This window comes from Saccostrea echinata, unplaced genomic scaffold (genome assembly GCF_033153115.1).
Source record: "Saccostrea echinata isolate AGI-Se365-2 ecotype Australia unplaced genomic scaffold, CSIRO_AGI_Sech_v1 ptg000020l, whole genome shotgun sequence".
Taxonomy (NCBI): Eukaryota; Metazoa; Mollusca; class Bivalvia; order Ostreida; family Ostreidae; genus Saccostrea; species Saccostrea echinata.
Genome location: NW_026889769.1, coordinates 1,615,001 through 1,634,987, shown reverse-complemented (window position 1 = coordinate 1,634,987; position 19,987 = coordinate 1,615,001). Strand labels below are relative to the sequence as shown.

General features: G+C 31.9%; 2 protein-coding genes across 3 annotated transcripts in view; one reads left to right on the top strand and one right to left on the bottom strand.

Moving 5' to 3' along the window:
* Nucleotides 1–210: 210 nt before the first annotated feature.
* On the top strand, nucleotides 211–4,625 carry LOC133190044 (multiple epidermal growth factor-like domains protein 10). 2 transcript variants are annotated; one of them, XM_061325513.1, is made up of 5 exons: nucleotides 211–641; nucleotides 1,285–1,337; nucleotides 1,598–1,699; nucleotides 2,269–2,413; nucleotides 3,120–4,625. In XM_061325513.1, the coding sequence occupies exons 1-5, from the start codon at nucleotides 538–540 to the stop codon at nucleotides 3,388–3,390; spliced, it is 675 nt and encodes a 224-aa protein (XP_061181497.1). In that variant the 5' UTR covers nucleotides 211–537; the 3' UTR covers nucleotides 3,391–4,625. The 2 variants fall into 2 exon arrangements, with proteins under 2 accessions (XP_061181497.1, XP_061181496.1); XM_061325512.1 differs by having other exon boundaries at nucleotides 213–641; nucleotides 1,598–1,732.
* Nucleotides 4,626–17,940: 13,315 nt separating this feature from the next.
* Nucleotides 17,941–19,987, bottom strand: part of LOC133189886 (tRNA N(3)-methylcytidine methyltransferase METTL2-like) — a 10,748-nt gene continuing 8,701 nt past the window's right edge. Inside the window, exons 9-10 of the mRNA XM_061325293.1 lie at nucleotides 19,302–19,367; nucleotides 17,941–18,088 (exon numbers count right to left, since the gene is read on the bottom strand). Of these exons, the coding sequence (XP_061181277.1) occupies nucleotides 17,955–18,088; nucleotides 19,302–19,367 (200 nt within the window). The 3' untranslated portion in view covers nucleotides 17,941–17,954. The remainder of the gene's footprint in view (nucleotides 18,089–19,301; nucleotides 19,368–19,987) is intronic.

Genomic DNA, 19,987 nt, shown 5'->3' with positions numbered 1-19,987 from the left:
ATATATATATATATATATATATATATATATCGGTATACGAGGAAACATAATTGACAGTTTAAAACCTGCAATTGTATACTCCCACTGCCTTAAGTTTAAAAAATAAAATAAACTCGTGCTGTCACGCACTGAACAGTATTACAATCATTGTCCTTTGATATAATCAAGTACTTAAGGAGGCTACGTCTATGTATTATAAATTTTACTGGGGAAGTGTAAAAAGACTCATATGTGATTTTGAAAAACTCTGAGGGCCTGAAAAACGTCACATCCTGCCAATAATGAACACTTTACCTAAATCCTCTCTTTCATTATTGATGTTTTTCTCAATATGAAAAAGAGAACTGATCTGATTTTAAAAAAGACACTTCTTTGGGAAAAATCACATATTTGTTAACATTTTTTCTGCTTACATGCATCCGTTTTACAGCAAATTTCAACCTATAATCTAGACTGGAAGGAAGAACGGATGTTAAAAATCTGCTTGAATGTATAAGTGATTTAAGTGATGCATACAAGAAAAGAGGTTATTTCACCATGGAGGTAGCAAAAATGGAACCAGCAAGGTTTATCTATCTTATTCTTTTTCTTGGGACTTCATACGGAGAGCGCAATGACAGTTCTTTATGTCCAACAAACGAGTAAGTAACTTAACAATCATTTATGTTTGATATTATAAAGGACAAGATAGGCTAAGACCCCTTTTTGGCTCCCGGTTTGGGGTGTCTTTCAGAATGATGCAACAGTTTATCAATAAAAACCTGTTGTCACCAATGCCACAAAATAAGTAATGGTTCTAAGTTATGGAATACACAGAGGTCACAGGAAGGTCAGAAAATATGCCATTTTCCGAATTTTCTTATTTTTATGCAAATTTTCATCGATTTTACAACACATTTTGTTTCAGAAAACATAGAGCACAAGCTTGCCTATCTGCCAAATTTATATATTTCATACACTAGCATCAGATGCATCTTATGTATAAAAATCTTAGATAGGCAAGCTGGTGCTCTTTGTGAAAAGTATCTCAAATTTGACGAAATTCCACCAGAACTGAGGAAATTTGGGAGATTGGCCTACTTCCGCACCCTCTTGTGGCCTTCTTGTAAGCTTTAAATCAAAATTAGTGCTGGTTTTAAAACAAGCATCATTTTAAGTTCCTAACTACAAACTATCACAATTTTAACTGTGTTCTGATTTTTACATCAAATAAGGGGCCAGATTGGGCCGTTACCATATCTTGTCCTTTGCGGACGAATGACTCTCTGACATTTTTATTTTTAGAAACCAAGAAAAATGTTGTTCTGGATACAGAAAAATAAACAAAACTTGTACAGGTAAGGATCTTTATTTTTTTTTTTTTTATCTATTTGACATGTTTTGTAAGGAATTAAAAAGATCTTTTTCAAAGGTGTCTATGTACTGAAAAAGAACACATACAAAATAAAATTAATACATGTAAGTAATTTCATTTAGCAACTACTTATAGCATGCAATCCTGTCCTAAACAACATATTTATTTTTGATAACTAATGAAAAAACTTAAACTTTATGTACTTATGTCAGAACAAAACGGGGAGTTCTTTTTATTTGCCAGAGTGTGTTGGTTTTATTGGAGAAAACTGCATGACCCCGTGTCCATCCAATTATTACGGTGTGAAGTGTGATTCGATGTGTAATTGCACAGAGGATGAAGAATGTAATCCATACGTTGGATGTCTCCAAATTATATGTAAAATATTTATTATGTAATGTAATAATGTCATCCATATTTGGATATCTCCAAATTATGTGTAAGATATTTATTATGAATTATGAACACTCTAGTAATTTTACTGACATAATTATAACTTACCTTCTCATTACTCAACCAGTCTTTACAATATATTATATGTATATATATATATATATATATATATATATATATATATATATATATATATATATATATATATATATATGGGGGAGGGTCAGCAAGAATTGTTTCATAACCAGTAAAAGTTCATTTTTTGTTTTTTGTTAAAAAGTTCTTTGTTAGAAGTAAAACTTTTGGTAGAAGGAAGTTAATATTTAATATGATATATCGCCACATCACATGAGTACTACTTACTGTTTTTATAATCATTAGCTAAAAAGGAACATCTGAATACCAGCTATAAGCATAAAAATGTATTCATTTATAACGGAAACCAGAAATCAAAGTCCTGATGAATGTCATGTAAAAATATAATAAAAAATAAGAAACAAATTTAATTGTTTACTCTGCAGATACTAGGAATAATGATACCCAGACTGTTCTGGATTTTCCAATACACCACGAAAGCTGTACACTTCTACTAAAGCTGGTGTTAATCCTTGGAGGATCTCAGATTCTACTCCTCGTTTTCTGTTTTACAGTACTTTTGTTGAAGTGGTATGTTCCGTTGATGCAAGTGTAACGTAATTGATGCATCCTGCTCTTAAAACTTATTATTTGTCCTCCTCTACATTAAATGCACAAAAATTAAATGAATGTTTTTGTACATTAGTCAGAAAGTGTCATTATCATATCAATATACCAGATTTCTCATTGAGACAGAGTCATCCAAACAGAGAATTTCAAGCTTTAATTCTCTTTGATACTTTATTAAGATGTCTTTTTGAAGATTCTGTTCAAACAAAAACACTGTTTTGCCTCTAACCTAACAAATTTGTAAATTTGATTCCCGATTTGTTACCCTCCACAGTAAAAGACAAGTTATGTCCAGCGAACACATTGATAATGAATTCACGCTCACAGAAGAATATAAAGAAAAGAAGTCATTCTTAAAAAGCAGACAAAAAATTGAAGCAATATTTGGTCATGAATTGCGTAAACATATCATCTGATAAAAATTGTATGCAGAGTAAAACGGTTTCTAAGAAAAGTGAAAAAGAAGTATGCTATATAAGATTGTTATGTTTAAAACTGATTCATAAAAAATGCATTTTACTAAAACTGTGAAGTACCCAAATAAATAATAATTGTAAATAATAGTACAAAATATAGTACATATAAACTTGTTATCCTTAATTTATCTTTATCTTTTTTATTTTCAAACAAATGTGATATAACAATTAAACTTGCCATTCATATTTAGTTGCAGACTTCCACCTCAGCATCCTAAACTAAAGACAGAAAACAATGAGATCAGCAGCACTACACATCAAACCGAAATACTCACGAACCATTCAACTGTAGAAAACAGAAGTTGGAACAATACTAACACGCGTTCGAACTCTCGAGTGATGAGTGCAAATAATCATCATTACGATAGTGTTTGCTTGACAGAGGAAGAAAAATGGAAATTAAAAACAAATCCTGAAAGTATTGACCAGAACACGTACTTTACATTGCAACCGATGAGATAAAGTTCTCTGTTTCCGTTTGCCGACCACGTTGTGCTTTCAAAGTGGATTTTTGACCTTTGGTTTATTTGTGATTCTGAAATTACAATTGTATTTATCTATCAAAAAAATCACCGGTTTGTGTTGTGAATAAGTGGCTTGTTTCTTTCAAATGTAAATCTGTATATTATGCACAGTGCTCGTGATTTTAATTATGTTGTACTATACTGATATAAACCAATCTCTCGATGGGAGTGTAAATTTAAAATCAGCATAATGTACCTGTTACATATCCGTAGGTGTTTAAACTGAATGTCTTTATTGATTTTAACTTATGACAACATATCATATAGTCTACCTTTTGCCTCCACTAAATTCCTTTAAAAAACTTGTGAATAATCTTTAAGAATATGGTTTCAAGGAAGCGAGTCAAAAAGTTCTTTATGTCTTATACTGTTTTCCTTACAAACAGCTCACCGAAGCTTGCTTTTGCTTAAACTGACATATACAACAGGAAAAATTGTCTGGGAATGTAATATGTCATTTATTTCAAATAACAAATGACGAACTATTGGATTCACAAAAAAGAGGGAAATCAACAAACATCAAACATTTTGTCATCTCGTTACATAAAATTTCATCACATTTATCCTGCTCCCCCCCCCCAAAAAAAAAACAATATTTTTACAAATAATAATAATAATAATAATACAGATAAGTTCAATCACAAACTTCGAAAAATTGTTCAAAAGCTTATAAAAGCAAAAAGATGGCGAACAACAGGGCCAAGCAATGCATTGCAAATCATAGAATGTTACAAACAATATTATTAGATTTCAAAATAATGTAACAAGTTGAATCAAAATAAATAATAGAAAGTAGCTGAGATCTCATGGTGGATATACAAGATTTGGGGAGGTGATGGGTAAGATGTGGCAACACACTTTGAGAAAATGACGCACTTTGAAAAATATTTTCAAAGTGCGTTAAAATTGGAACAAAATCAACACATTTTGAAAAAAAATTTCAAGGTGCGTTAAATTTGGGACTCTTGCGTTAAAAGTGTACATCAACATTTTGTTACCGTGGACACACTTAAGGCACTTTGAAAAATATGTATAAAACAAAAATTCTGAACTTAAATTTTAGTAATAGACAGCATTATTTTGTTATATTTCTTTCGAAAAAATGATGAATTGATATACCCTCATCGAGAACTAGGAGAAGACAGGTAGAAGTCCCTCAGCCCAACTCTTTATCTTTCCTACCCAAGTATATATAATTACATACCTGGTATGACATTGATATACTTTCTCTCAATAAATTTGAGTTAATGTAAAATAAATGAAAAATTGAGATAAGCTTTCCTATAAAAAATAATAACGCACCTTATTATATTAAAGAAGAGAGGTTCATGGACCATATCACTGATCTAAGCAACAATAGCCAACTGACTATACTTTGGCCAAAGTAGCTTTACAAATTAATTCAAATACAACACAAATCCAATATATATATATATATATATATATATATATATATATATATATATATATATATATATATATATAAAGTATAAATACATAAATAATTTTTTTCATACCTCTTAAACCTATTCATCAAACATTTTTTTTTAAAAAAAAAATCATATTGTGCGAGAATAAACATTTTTTCATACCTCTACATTTAAATACTTAGTAAATAATTATAAAAGGATCATCACATTGTGCGGGAAAATTATTTTCAATGAGCATACAAACTTGGACCTCTTTTTTTTCTCGCATTTCTCCTACCCCTAAGGGGAATATTTAAAAAAAAAAAAAAGAAACTTCTGAATATAGTAAAATGTATAAGGAAGTCCTTAGTACATTGAATTTTTATAAAATTCTGCTATTAAACAATCATTCCTCCATTATTTCTAAAAGACCCATTTGCCTTTTATAATATTTACGAGTACAGTGAGAACAAGACAACCCCTAAATATCTTTAAAACGTCTAAATCTCAGATCCTGTAGTGACGTCATCACCAAAAAGTTGGATCACCAAAAAGTTATCCAACCAGGCTGAAATAATTATTTATCATACTTAAAAGCAAGAATATTGAACAAGCAGTGCTCATTCGTTTTCAAAGTGAGTTTATATGGTCGATATTAAAGCACTTTGAAAAGATTTCTTTCTGTTCAAAGTGCGTTAACTTGGTCCCAAATTTAATGCATTTTGAAAAAAAATTTCAAAGTGCGTAATTTTTCAAAGTACGTTGTAACAATTGGAACATATAAGAAGATTCTTTAAAAATCTTTTTTTTTCTATGACAAGAGGACAAATATAACCCAAATCAAAAACGAACAACCCAATATAATTCTTTTCCTATCATTTTGTCCTTGCGGCTAGAGTGGAATTATACCAGGAGATCAAAATAAGCCTGTACGATTTGTATATCAGGGAGTAATTAGTGCTGTAAGATAAAGTTACGTTTAGGTCAACATAAAACATCTTTGTCAGGTGGAGAATCTTCCACTAATGTGAGTGTAATGGTCCTTTGGTCTCTTGTTTATCATTTTTCCTCCATCAACTGAAAGATATTTCTAGTTATAATGAAGTACATTCATTGAAAAAAAAAAATGACCCAAAACAGGAGATCTTGCAAAGACACTATCTCAAAACCTTTGTGTATACTATTCAACAAATCCCTAACACTAAAAACTTTTCCAGACAGCTGGAAATTAGCACATGTTCTTCCACTATTTAAGAAAGATTACCCTTCCATCACTTCAAATTATAGACCAGCCTCTTTGCTGAGTTGTATAAGCAAAATTTTTGAAAGAATCATTTTTAAACATGTATACAATTTCTTGTATTCACATAATATATTTTATAAATATCAAGCAGGTTTTTTACCAGGTCATTCCACAGTATATCAACTTTTAGAAACATACCATTCTATAGTAAAAAGTATTGATGAAGGTAAATTCTGTTGTATGGTGTTTTGTGATTTATCCAAGGCATTTGATAGAGTCTGGCATAAAGGCTTAATTTACAAACTAAAAATGTATGGAATCAATGGTGATATGCTAGATTGGTTTGATAGTTATTTAAGCAATAGAACACAACAAATCATGTATAGAAATCACTTTTCCTCTGTAGGACATGTAAAAGCTGGAGTTCCTCAGGGCTCAGTACTTGGTCCCTTGTTATTTTTATTGTATATAAATGATGTGACTGAAAATATGATATCTGTTTGTAGATTATATGCTGACGATAATTCCTTACAACAATATTCAGATAATATCAATCATATTGAACAAAATCTTAATCATGGTCTTAAAATACTAGATGAATGGTCAAAGAAATGGTTATTGAAATTTAACCCACAGAAAACCAAAGCTGTATTTTTTAATTCAAAAAATGTGCAGCAGTTTCCTAAAATATTTTTGACAATTGCCAATTGGAATATGTTACAGAACACAAACATCTTGGAATACTTCTGTCGTCCAACTTAGGATGGTCTGATCATATTGATATCATTATACAGAAAGCATACAAAAAAAACTGGGGCTTCTTAAAAAACTAAAATTTACTGTGTCAAGAGATATTCTATCCCAGATGTATATATCTTTTATTAGACCACAGCTTGAATATGCTGTTGAAGTTTGGTCTGGATGCACAAAAACAGACATTGAGAATCTTGAAAAAGTACAATTATTTGCTGCAAGAATAGTTACTGGGCTTACAATTATTGCTTCAAGAAATTCATTATATTTGGAAACAGGTTGGGAACCATTGGAATACAGAAGAAACAGAGCAAAACTAATAACAATGTATAAAATGCACAATAATTTAGTACCTAATTATTTACAAAATCTAGTACCTGATACAAGAGGCAATATTTCAGGATACACTACGAGGAATTCCTTAAATTATTCTTTGCCAAAATACAGATTAGAACTATATAATAAATCATTTATTCCTGATACTGTTAGAAAGTGGAATTCCCTTAGTCTTAAAACAAGGGAGGCAACTTCTATCAAAATTTTTAAAAACTATCTGCACAACAGTATTGTAAAACCTCAAAAATATTTTCCATATGGAAAAAGGTTTTTGAACATAATTCATACAAGATTAAGACATAATTTACGAGAAAAAATGGATTTTAAATTCTGACTTATATCGCTGTAACCTAATAATCAGTCCTAATTGTTCTTGTGGACTACTAGAAGATGCATATCATTTGTTTTTTGCTTGTAAATATTATGTAAAAGCAAGGAATTCCTTAATGAATAAGCTATTGTCATTTAATTATTTATATGTTATAGATGTACATTTAATGCTATGGGGCGATGAATCTCTTACTATTGAACAAAATGCTGAACTTTTCAAGACTATTCAAACTTTCTTAAATGAATGTGGTCGTTTTTCAAAATAACCTTCATTTTTTTTCTTCTTCTTACCAATTCAAATTATACTTGTACACTTAAAGAACTTTTTTTTCTTTCTATTACTACGATGTATATGTAGTAGACCATATGTATACATGTTTTTTTTGATTTGGCAATTTTACAAAATGTTGTATTAGGAGAAGACTATCTAAGTTTCTGAACTTGTGTCCGATCCTTTTGACTTTGTCAATAAAATATGTTCAATTCACAGGAGATAAGTTTAGGTTTTGAGTGCAATATTCAATAAAGGGCCGGTGGTTGCCGTTTTTATTTTACGAGAAAGGTTGGATTGGAGCAAGCACGCTTTCCGTGAGCGTCCTGCAGATAAGGAGCCGCGTCACTTCTCTCCATTTTTTCTCGTAAATGACTATTAGAGGTTATTCAGGTCCTGGGTTGGCTTCATATTGCAGCAGACCAACCGCATTGGTTCAGTAAGCTACTTGCAGATGTTGTGTAGCCAGAAAACTGTTGTTTGGGCGACGTATTTTTCTGTCTGGTTATCTTCCCAATTAGACATAATGACTGAAATAATTTTATGTCCCTGCTTCCAGTTTTCATTAGTAGTGCTATCTTTTGCAGATCTTGCATGTTTTTCATTTGCTCAAATCAAATGTTTATTTGATATAACTGATTTAAACCGATTTAAAATCTACTCTAGTTCCCTTTTTCTATATATATATATATATATATATATATTTTTTTTGTTTTCTGTTGTTTTTTTTTTTGTTTTTTTTGTTTTTTTTCCATTCTTTTTTTCTTATTTAAAATAAGGATTTCAGCTAATCACTTTTTATCTTCCTGCTTTAAGTTCTCTATCTGTTGCATCCCCCCCCCCCCCCCCAGTCTCCACTTTTGTTTTAAATCTGTTGGTAGGTCGGTTTTTGTGTAATGAATGAATCTAATAACTATGTTATTTTCCTGCTTTTTGTCTTGTGTCTCTTGCATTATGACCCAGTCTCCACCTTTGTTTTAAATCGGTTGGTTGGTTGAGTTTTTCCCCTCGTAACGATTGAATCTGCACTAGACAAAATTGCTAACGCACCACTAAATATTCTCATTTGTTTATTGGACATTTGCCTAATCGGCTCTTGTATATCTAATATGCCTTTTTGTCAAATGCAGTCGAACTGGCAAATGTCTTGGTGTTATGAAAATACCCTCAAATGACCTTCTTGACCGAAAACCAATTTCGGAAAGTCCACTGCGCACCGTTTTGCACTGATATGAAGTTAGTGATATGAAGTTACCAATGGTGATCAGTAATGTTGCAAAAGAAACGATCTCCCGGTCAAAAATCAAATAATGTAGAACGATTTGACTATCATATCTCCTAGGAGTCACCCATTGCTTTGGAGTCCATACCCCGTCCACCATACTTCCGGTTGCATCTGTTTTGTGGAACAATCTTGCAATTGTCGTATGATGACATCGGAAAGCTGTTGCCATCTGTAATTAACATTCTAATGTTTGTTAATCTATTTGCAACAATTTTTCACTAGAAAAAAAAAATCTTTAAAATATTCTCATTTTTACAAACCTTTCCAAAGGAACACCCTGCAGACACCACACAGACTATTTTAGCTGCAAACATTGATAATTTTTTTTCTTATTTTTTTTTCATAAAAAAATATTTTTGATGTAATATATTTGCGTCATTAACGACATCATTTTTAGATACGATGCCATGATGTCCTAAATTTAAAATTTCAATTATTTTTTACGATCAGAACATCAATCACCCTTTTCCGTCGAAGCGAGATAAAAAAATTCTCGACTTACGGGAAAAAACGAGTAATGCTCTGATTGTGATTTTTAGAAAAAAATGAGTATTTAAGAAATAGATAACAAAATATTTCACTGGGAAATGAACAAGATTGGTCACATGATCAAATACTGTAAAAGATATTCCATCCCTAACAGCCTCAGATTCAATGAAATTGTATACATAAGAGATATGTAAGGGTTCCAATTTATAATTATCACTATGTAAAAGCAAAATGTGTCCTAATTTAGGACCTTGAGTTGTCCTTGAAGATTTATTTTCTTTTGTTTTTAATAAATAAAAATCAATTGAAAAAAATCTATCTGGTAAAAAAATCGCTAAATCGTTGTTTTTCTATTCTTAATGATTTAATAATTGATACATCTTTCCATCGAAGAATTTTTTTTTTTTTTGGTATTCTTAAAATTTGATTTTTTAAAAATATGCTTATTCCCAAAGACCTCAGTTCAATCTTCGTTGAGCAATTACTGCTAATGTAATTCTATTTTTGAAGAGCCTTTTCTATTCTAAAATGCTTGAAATTAATATCAGCCTATTTTATACATTATGGATTTTTAAAGAGAGAGAATCAAATCCTAGTAGGGTGGAATATCTTATTTTCTAATCATTATTGATAAGGTTTAAATTTTTTGACTTTTTTCTCCGATTTTGCAAAATAATGTATCTCAAGTCAAACACAATAATAGTGACCCTTCTATTCTAAATGCATATTCTTCGAGTGTGCTAATACAGTTTCTTGAAAAATTCGTATGCTTTGAGTTTAAAGAACTAAAGCCACAAAGTACCTAAAGCATGTACATTTTAATCTTGACATAAATAAAAACTCACTCTTTTGTTGAATATCATACAAAGAATGGGCTTCACACTAGCTATTTTAAACTGAGTGTTCATAATTCTCTCTCTTCAGTGCTTTTCATTTACAATGTAACCTTCTTATCTTTAAGTGTTTTAATAGTCCAGTGACCCATTTTGTTTACAATCAATGTCAAAGTGTCGGATTTATTTTTTATCGCTTTTCAAATTAAACTTACTCACCAGCATTCTCCTACATTTTACGGAACGCTTTAGAGATGTCAGAGGTCTAGGTGGTGCGCGTTCGATTTCTTTCTTTTAGGAACTGTTATCGTTTACTTAGCTTATAAAAGTTTAAACCTTGTTCATCGAGGAAAAATTGACAGCAAAACCTCAAATGCAGTTTTTTGCCAGAACAATATTGTTTAATATCGTCAGTCCTTTTCCAGCAACGTATTTGATCAATCAGGTTTTGAAATGAAGGCAAATTGAACAGTATTTTATTTTAAAATTGAATAGAATTTTAATTGCCTCATAATTGGATGAGTACCATCTCATATGCATCGAAGGTACTTAACTCTAATGTTATTATGTGTTTTATTCGTGGTACTTTTATCACAAAGTTCAGACTTAAATACAAAATAAATTAGTGCTCAATGTTTCGTTTGATTCTTTTATTTCTCGTTGTTTACACTCCTATCTATTAGTGACTTTTTGTTCAATCAATTATTTATATTAGTTCTAGCTTTGTGTCCATATTAAGTTACAAGTAGCAAATTAATTAAATTCTCTGTCGTTATATATCTAATCTTTTATATGAAAAAATGAAGATAACAACCAGGAATAAAGCTCAAAAGTCCTTTGAAAGAAAACAAATTAGGAGCAGAGCAAACACGGACGCCTAAAAACATCAGAAGTGTATGGAAGGCCAAATTAACATATATTCAAATATTTGTACTATATTCAAATCAATTTAACCTATCTCCAAAGGATTGAAGATAGGCTCGATTCAATTATACCTATCTTTAATTCATTTATAGATAGGTTCAAATGTTTTGAAGATTATAATTGAATTGAAAATAGGTACAAATACTAAGAATTGAAGATAGGTGTAATTGATTTAAAGATAAGTGTAATTGAATTGAGTCTAGATATAACTGATTTATACCTATCTTCAAAGTCTTTGTGAGATGTATCAATTGCACCTATCTTTAATTGAATTGTGCCTATCTTTAAATCAATTGTACTTATCTTCAAATAATTTAGAGATGGAAATGAAGATAGGTTTAAGTCATTTGAATGTAGGTTCGATTATTTAAAGATAGGTGTAATTATTTACATCTATAATTCATTTTGACCTATCTTCAATTCAGTTGTACTTATCTTCAATTTATTTGGAAATAGGTTCTTTTATTTGAAGACAGGTACATTTATTTGATTTGAACCTATCTTGAAATATTTGTTCAAATCAATTGTACCTATCTCAAATAAATTGAAGATAGGTTTAATTCTTTCCATCTTTAATTTATTTGGAGATAGGTACAACGGATTGGAAGATAGGTATTATAGAATAGAAGATAGGTATTATTGATTTAAAGATAGGTGCAGTTGAATTGATCCTAGGTATAAGTGATCTGTACCTATCTTCAAATAATTAGAGATATTTTAATTGTAACTATTTTTATATCAATTGTACCTGTCTTCAAATGATTTAAAGATAGGTATAATTCAATTGGATCTATCTGTAATTCATTTGAACCTAATTTTAATTATTTAAAGATAGATGTAATTTTTTACACTTATTTTAATTCACTTAGACCTATCTTTAATTGGTTGTACTTATTCATTTGAAGATAGCTTCAATTATTTGAAGATAGCTTCAAATATTTGAATATATGTTAATTTAGTGTGCCATAGAGGTGGGATCAGTGTCATATATCAAATATCACTTATGAATTATAAAATTAAAAATATATGGAAAATGCTCCCAACGGGATTCATAGTGCGTGTAACATCTAACCTTGTTAATTAGCGTAATTCTGATCAACTCATTTCTGACTGCTAGTAATCCTTTGGTTATGAAATCTGCACTTAATCCAAACTGATGTAACAGGCTGTGATTTGGGATTTTTTTTTATTTATAGCTCTTCCAGCACTATGTTCAAACAATACAAAAAATTATCTTTGTGTAAAATCTTTTACAAATTTACTTTACAGCCCCTTCTTTAAGGATATTTTGACCAAAAGTGATTTTGACATGAAAAATTTCTATTTCTCTATTCATGGGGTATCGCTCTTGTTTCGACACACAGATGGATGGTAGACAGAAATGTTACCTCTGTCTTCCATCAGTAGATTTATAAATACGAAACTTGTTAAAAAAATCAAATTATACCCGCCTCCTTCCATTTACAGGAATTCTTTATGCAGTGAGCATCAAAGTCAGGATTAATGACGAACAATTTTTTTAGCCACTCATTTCTGACATACTGATTTTCTTTCTGACTATACTCATCTTCATTTTGGAGAAATGAATTGGTCAAATATTTAAGAAAATATATTCTTAATTTTTTTTTTTCTGAAGGAAAATAACAGTTGGCGATTAAACCTAGAAAAATACTGGATAAACAAACATAATTTAAAAAATCAAAATTCAATCAGTATCAGGCGGGGAGAGGGAGTGTAGGTTCCAACTTTCCGACGAGGAGTGGCAACCGTGCGATCAATGAAGATTTCCATACTAACAGCAAAGTTTTCATATCGAAAAAGTGGGGAGGGGTGGGGGCTACTTGTCTCTTTAGTTTTTAACACAAATACATGAAACAACACGAGTAATCGGAATTACAATGCCTTAATTTTCAGAAAACTCTTTCTAAAGGTCATGACACTGATGTTGTTTAGATTAATCTATAAATATCTGACGTTGCTTTATCTGCCCTTGTTTTGAAAGAGCAGTGGCACATTAACTGTGACTTAAACTTGTTAATATTTTGTCGGAGAACTGGAATATTCCGACAATAAATGATAGGATTTGAGAGAGAGTGCGCTACAACTACTATACTGATAATTGGACTATCTCCGATAAAGCTCGATAAAACTAAAGGAACTCTGAAAATGATTAATGTTACTAAAAGCACGCTTATTAGTCGGAGAGATGAAAACAGTTTCTTTCTGCGAATAATTGCAAGATTATTAATAAAGTTGTCAAAAGGTTGCTTCGAGTTCTTCGTTAACTTTGTTCTTTTGAAGACAGAATGAATAGTAAGAAAATAGAAGAAAAATATTGCCAACAAAAGAACAAAATTAATAACACCTGCAACTGAAGTTGGGCTTGAAATACAAACGGATGATGAAGAGGTAGACACAACAACAACATATACAATAGTGATGAATACCCAAGCAAAAATGAAATAACAGTAATCCAGTTGATTGGAGAATAATTAACGTTGGAGCCAATGAATTCCAAGTAACAACTATGTATCTTTGAAAACTTATAAGTAACATTTGAATGAGAGACACATTGATACTAACGGCAATGCCATATCTTGCTGCACATAAAATAAATATTGAATCGGCGTTGGAAAGAATATATCGAAAACTTCTAATGACCACCATAACACCAACTGAAACATCACAAAAAGAGAGGAGCATGACAAGAGTGTGGTAAATGTTTTGGTGCAGTGACTTGTTTTTACACAAGGTGACAATCACTGTCATGTTAATAAGGATAATGAGGATACCCATCAATTGGGTCAATAAACCTCCGAAAAAGCCCGTTTCCATTTCTAATTCTACGATGTCACCAGAAGTTCCATTAAGATATCCAGAAACATTTGGTGTCTTCGATACATCCCCGTGATGCAGTATTTCCGCAGATTGGATTTATCTGTTATCCATTGTAATCTACCAGTAGAAGATAATATTGGTATTAACCACATTAAAAAAAAAAGTGAAAGCCAAATGCCTCTAACAAATTAAGTGATGAAACAATGTAACGATTAACTGTCATTATTATAGACAACATATCTGAAATATTTTTCATTACTTCTAAATTATGAAAGCATATTGCTCTTTTCCGATAAGTCTTTTTTTTTCAAATTAAAATTAGAAAAAAAAATGTTACAACTTCAACTATTCTAGACTACATTAAAATAAGTTCAAACCACTAGAGCTATACAATCTCTTCAGTCTTCTGTTTAGCAAAGTATTTCTGATTTGTTTATTTTGTTATCCATTGATTCTACAGTAGCATCCGTTTCTCCCTTTTACAAATATATAATTATCTTATTTGATATTTAACTATACCTCATAACACTTGCAGAAAACACGATAGAGTACGAAGAAAATTATATAAACCTCACTTATTGGTGAATATAAATATTCCAATAAATTGCAAATAAAACCATGCAGTAAGTTATCCATTTTAGCGCCTTATATACTTTTGTCCTTTGCTTGACCAAATAATGCTTTCGGACTAGTGGGTCCCCCTGTTTAGAGAACCTCCGTACTAGTGTTTATGCAGTATTTTTTTTTTACTCTGAGCTAATTTGAACCTTAAGGTTAATCCATTAAAACAAGGTAATACAGTGTTCTGAATACCTTAGCTTAGGAGAAGGAAGCCTGTGTTAATTCTTGCGTGGTTCGCAAATTATCACGGGGCTCCCAAATTGATTTTTGACTCATACACGACAAAAACTAGTCATTTATTCCTGTATTAATCACATTAAAAAAACTTACTTTAAATCAATGCCCCCGCAGTTGTAATAAAAATCATGGATATAAAGTCTGAATCTATGGTTTTGACCGCAGTGAAAACTTAATGTTCTGGCAAATCTTTTATATGCAGTTCCACTCAAGTAAACTACTGTATATATTAAACAGAATCGATAATCAGGTGGGTGGCTTCAAGATTGGAGGGGCTGTGACGATACATATTGTAAGTCTGTACATATTGTCGTCGGCAACAATATGTACCTACCCTCACTGCACGTATTGTTGTCCATCGGTGCATATTGTCACCGGTGACAATATGTGCCGAGACGAGTCTTTTTTTCCCTCCTGTCGTCGGCAACAATATGTATTGTGAACAATTGCACATTTTGTCGCCCAATATATTATTGTGACCGAATATTGACTAAGGTCATGAAATGAGAGATTGACACACACACACGGGGAGAGAGAGAGAGAGAGACAGACAGAAGGAGACAAAATCCATGGCAGATAGATAAGAAAACAAATTGTATATATTTATTTAGCACTTTTTTCTCGCTATATATACCTGGAGATTGAATGTTAGATTTGTGTTAAGTAGTAATGATTATCTTTTTTATCTTATTTTTGCTTTATTTTTTTTACATGTGTCGATATAATTGGGGTTGGGGGTTGTCATTTTTAGCTCATTGAGCTGAAAGCTCAAGTGAGCTTATCTGATCATATTTTGTCTGTCATCCGTCTGTAAACTTTTCACATTTTCAGCTTCTTCTCAAGAACTTTACTCGGCCAGTTTCAACGAAACGTACAACAAAGCATTCGTGAATAAAACGGGATTCAAACTCAAGGGGGGATAATTGAGAATTAGTGCACATTTAGTGACATTTTAAAAAAAATCTTTTTCTCAAGAATTACTGTGCAGGAAAAGTTAAAACTTATGTGAAAGCTTCATTATATAAAGTGTAGATTCAATTTCGTTCAAATCATGACCCCAAAGGGAAGGGTAGGGCTTCAATAGATGATCAAAATTTTACACAGGAAAAAATCTTTCAAAATCTACTTCTCAAGAACTACTGGGCCAGAAGAGTTGATACTTATGTGAAAGCTTCATTAATAATATTCATTCAAATTTGTTCAGATCATGAGCCCCAAAGGGTAGGGTGGATTACAATGGGTGATCAAAGTTTTACATAGGTATACATACAGAAAATCTTTAAAAAAAAAAAAATTTCTTCTCAAGAAAAGCAAGCCCAGGATAAGTCATATTTATAATGAAGCATCAAGCATCCTCAGGTAGTGTAGATTTAAGTTTGTTCAAATCATGACCACTGGGGCTAGGGGGTGGGGGTGACGGTACATATTGTCGTTCTGTACATATTGTCGTCAGCGATAATATGTACCTACTCTCATTACATATATCGTCGTCCATCGGTACATATTGTCGCCGGCGACAATGTGTCGAGACGAGCCTTTTTTTCTTCCTGCATTATGGACGACAAAATGTAAAATTATGCATCGGCGCCTATTGTAGTCGGCGACAATATGTACTGTGAACATTTGCACATTTTATCGCCGATATATTGTTTTGACGAATATTTACTAGGGTCATGAAGAGAAAGATAGAGACAAACAGAAGAATAGACAAAATAGATGAGTAAACATCTTGTTTTCATTTATTTTAACTTGCAATACTGTAAGGAGAAAAGGTTTTGGACTGAAAATTGAATCCAGGACGACAATATGTACTGTTACAATCTAGCTGCATGAAATAGCATACGAATCACGTCAGTGTGATTTACACACCAATTACATTCACAAACCTACAAAAAAAATATTAAGCAACAATATCTGTTGGGCGACAATGTGTGCAGTGAGGGTAGGCACATAATGTCGCCAGCGACAATATGTACATGGGTAACTTTTCAGCCGGGGAAAATACGTACCGATGGACGACAATATGTGCAGTGAAGGTGGGTACATATTACATAAAACATACTTAAGTCTGAAACAATTTTCAAAACGTTTTGGCGACAAAATGTACAGATGATCACAGTACGTATTGTCGCCGATAACAGTATGTGCTGATGTGTGACTGTACATTTTGTCGTCCATTCTGCAGGAGGAAAAAAAGGCTCTGACGGTACATATTGTAGCTCTGTACATATTGTTGCCGATGACAATATGTACAGATAGACGACAATATGTGCAGTGAGGGTGGGTACATATTATCGCCGGCGACAGTATGTACCGTCATAAACCCTGTGGGGCGTCAATATGTGCATTCAAGGTAGGCACATGTCGTCAGTGACAATATATACAATTTTTCAGCCGGTGACAACACGTGTCGATGGATGCCAATATGTGCAGTGAAAATATATGCATATTATCGCCGACGACAGTATGTACTTAACGACAGTATGTACCGTCGCAACCGTTTCATAGCTATTCCATCAATGCACTGTACGGATCAATATTACAACATTTCAAGTGGTACTTTCATCAATTTAAAGAAGGTTTAAGCACATAGAATAAATGTCTTTGCTCAATAAATGCTGTGTTACATGGAATATGATGGCTGCAATGATTTTAGAAAAAATTACATACAGGTAATCAGCTTACAGAGTGATTTTTTTTTCCTGCTATGTTGCAACCATTATGAGAAAGTATTTAATGTTTAAATAAGTTTTTCTGGGTTAGTTTTTAAACAGAAATTAACTTTCAGCAAGTCACGGTGTTGCTCAATTACTTGGACAAGCCCATTTGTGTCATTACCAATAAAAATTTTCTTTTTAAAAATTGTCCAACATCACAACATTCATATTTGATTTCTAAATTATGATAACAAAGAAAAAATAGGTTATATCTGTTTATTTCCTATATTTACACTGTATCCATACTCTGTACATTTTGAGTTGCCTCCCCCTATTGACTTGGAGTCGTCTATCTATATGGTTCTGTTCTTCTGTTAACCCTGCTTTTTTCATCATATCTCTGAGCTCCGCTAAAAACAGCAATATTTTTATCAAGAATTGTAACATGAGGTTATATAGGCAAAAACAACTACATTTAAAATACATGTACGAGGCCTTTTGAGAATATACAAAAATCTTAGGGGCCCTGATGGTGACCAACCTCATATGCCTGATATTAAACAAAATATTACCAACTTGCCCTCACTGGGGACTTGGTCAAACAGACCATGAATTTTAAAATTTTAGTAAAGGCTAAATATGCTAATTATAATCATGCAAAGAGTTTTCCTGCTAGATGTCCAGGGTGAAGAAGAAGAATTTGAAGATTGCATGAATTTTGATGGTTTTGGCCTTATTTCTCACTGACTCAGGCACCATGGAAATAAGACCATGAAATTTGGAGTTTTTGTTTCCCTTCATCTCATTACTGGTATGTACATGTTTTTATTGGCCAGTGAGGGAGTGAATTGTAACTCAGGTGAACATTGTGTTCATCAATTTGAATAAATGCACAAGGCTACAAATCATAACATTCCAACATATTGTTTAATCAAGTTTTGATAAAGTTGGCCCAGTCATTCTGGAGAAAATAACAAAATGATAGTTTATATCAGACAAACATATCAATATACATGAAAGACAAACTTTGATCAGAAATTTTTACTTGAACCACTGGCTCTGTTTAGCTTAATAGCTTTATTACATTTTCAACAGTGAAATACTGTAATTTATTGATTGAATAAAAGTGATATTTTCAGAGTGAAAATATATTGAAAGTGCAGCAAAACTGAAGATTTTCCTTTTTATCTCAAAGGATATAAAAAATACTCCCTAGCCTGATATGAGATGGTGAGAGTAAATTATCCATCCTGACAGAGACTAATATCAAAGTTTCTCCATGTTGTTGTTAAAATCCATATTTAAAATTTAAAAATCATACAATTGCTTATCTATGATGTCTCAACTGCTCAATTATCAAGACACAGCCTACAACACTGCATTAGGAAAAGACAGAGGCAAAATGAAAATAAAAAAAAAAACATAATAAACAAATAAACAGTAAATTCAATGTTTTATTGTTGAATATGGATTATTCCACTTCTGAGAGAGGATTTTTTTTTTCATTTATGATTTACACTTGTAAAAAATATCAGAAAACTCCTGTCCCACTTGTGAAATAAATTCCATATCCAACAACAAAACATTGAATATCCTCCGTGTATGTTTACATTTAATTGTTACCTTGTGTGAAGAAATAAACTCTTGTGCCGTCTCCACGGACATAGAAGTTCTCAGACAAACAGTGACCTGAGGAAGAACAAGTTAACCAAATGTTTATTTAACTTGTAATCTCTTTATAGAACCTTGAACTGAACATTAATGGTGAGGGGAACTTGATGAAAATTGCTGACAATGATATTTACCAGTTTGATGTTTTTAGTTTTTCAACTACATACTGTACATTTAACAATTTAACTTGTTCATTTAAGATATTCATGTACCATATATACTCACCTATAAGTTGGGCTTTTGAGAGTTAAACGTTGGTCCAAAACTCTTTATCCGAGTTATAAAAAATGGTATTTTAGTGGGTAGATCCCTCTAATTTAAGGTTAAACAAGAGGCCCATGGGCCACATTGCTCACCTGAGTAACTTTGGCCATGCTGTTCATTACCAGACTCCCCCCTTGTAATACCTATTGTGGCCCCACCCTCCCCCAAGGGGCCATGATTTGAACAATTTAGAATCTACACTACCCCAGGATGCTTCCACATAAGTTTCAGTTTTTCTGGTCCAGTGGTTCTTGAGAAGATTTTTAAAGATTTTTCCTATATATTTCAATGTAAAACTTGGGATTCCCCCTATTGTGGCCCCGCCCTACCCCTGGGTCATGATTTGAACAATTTAGAATCTACACTACTTGAGG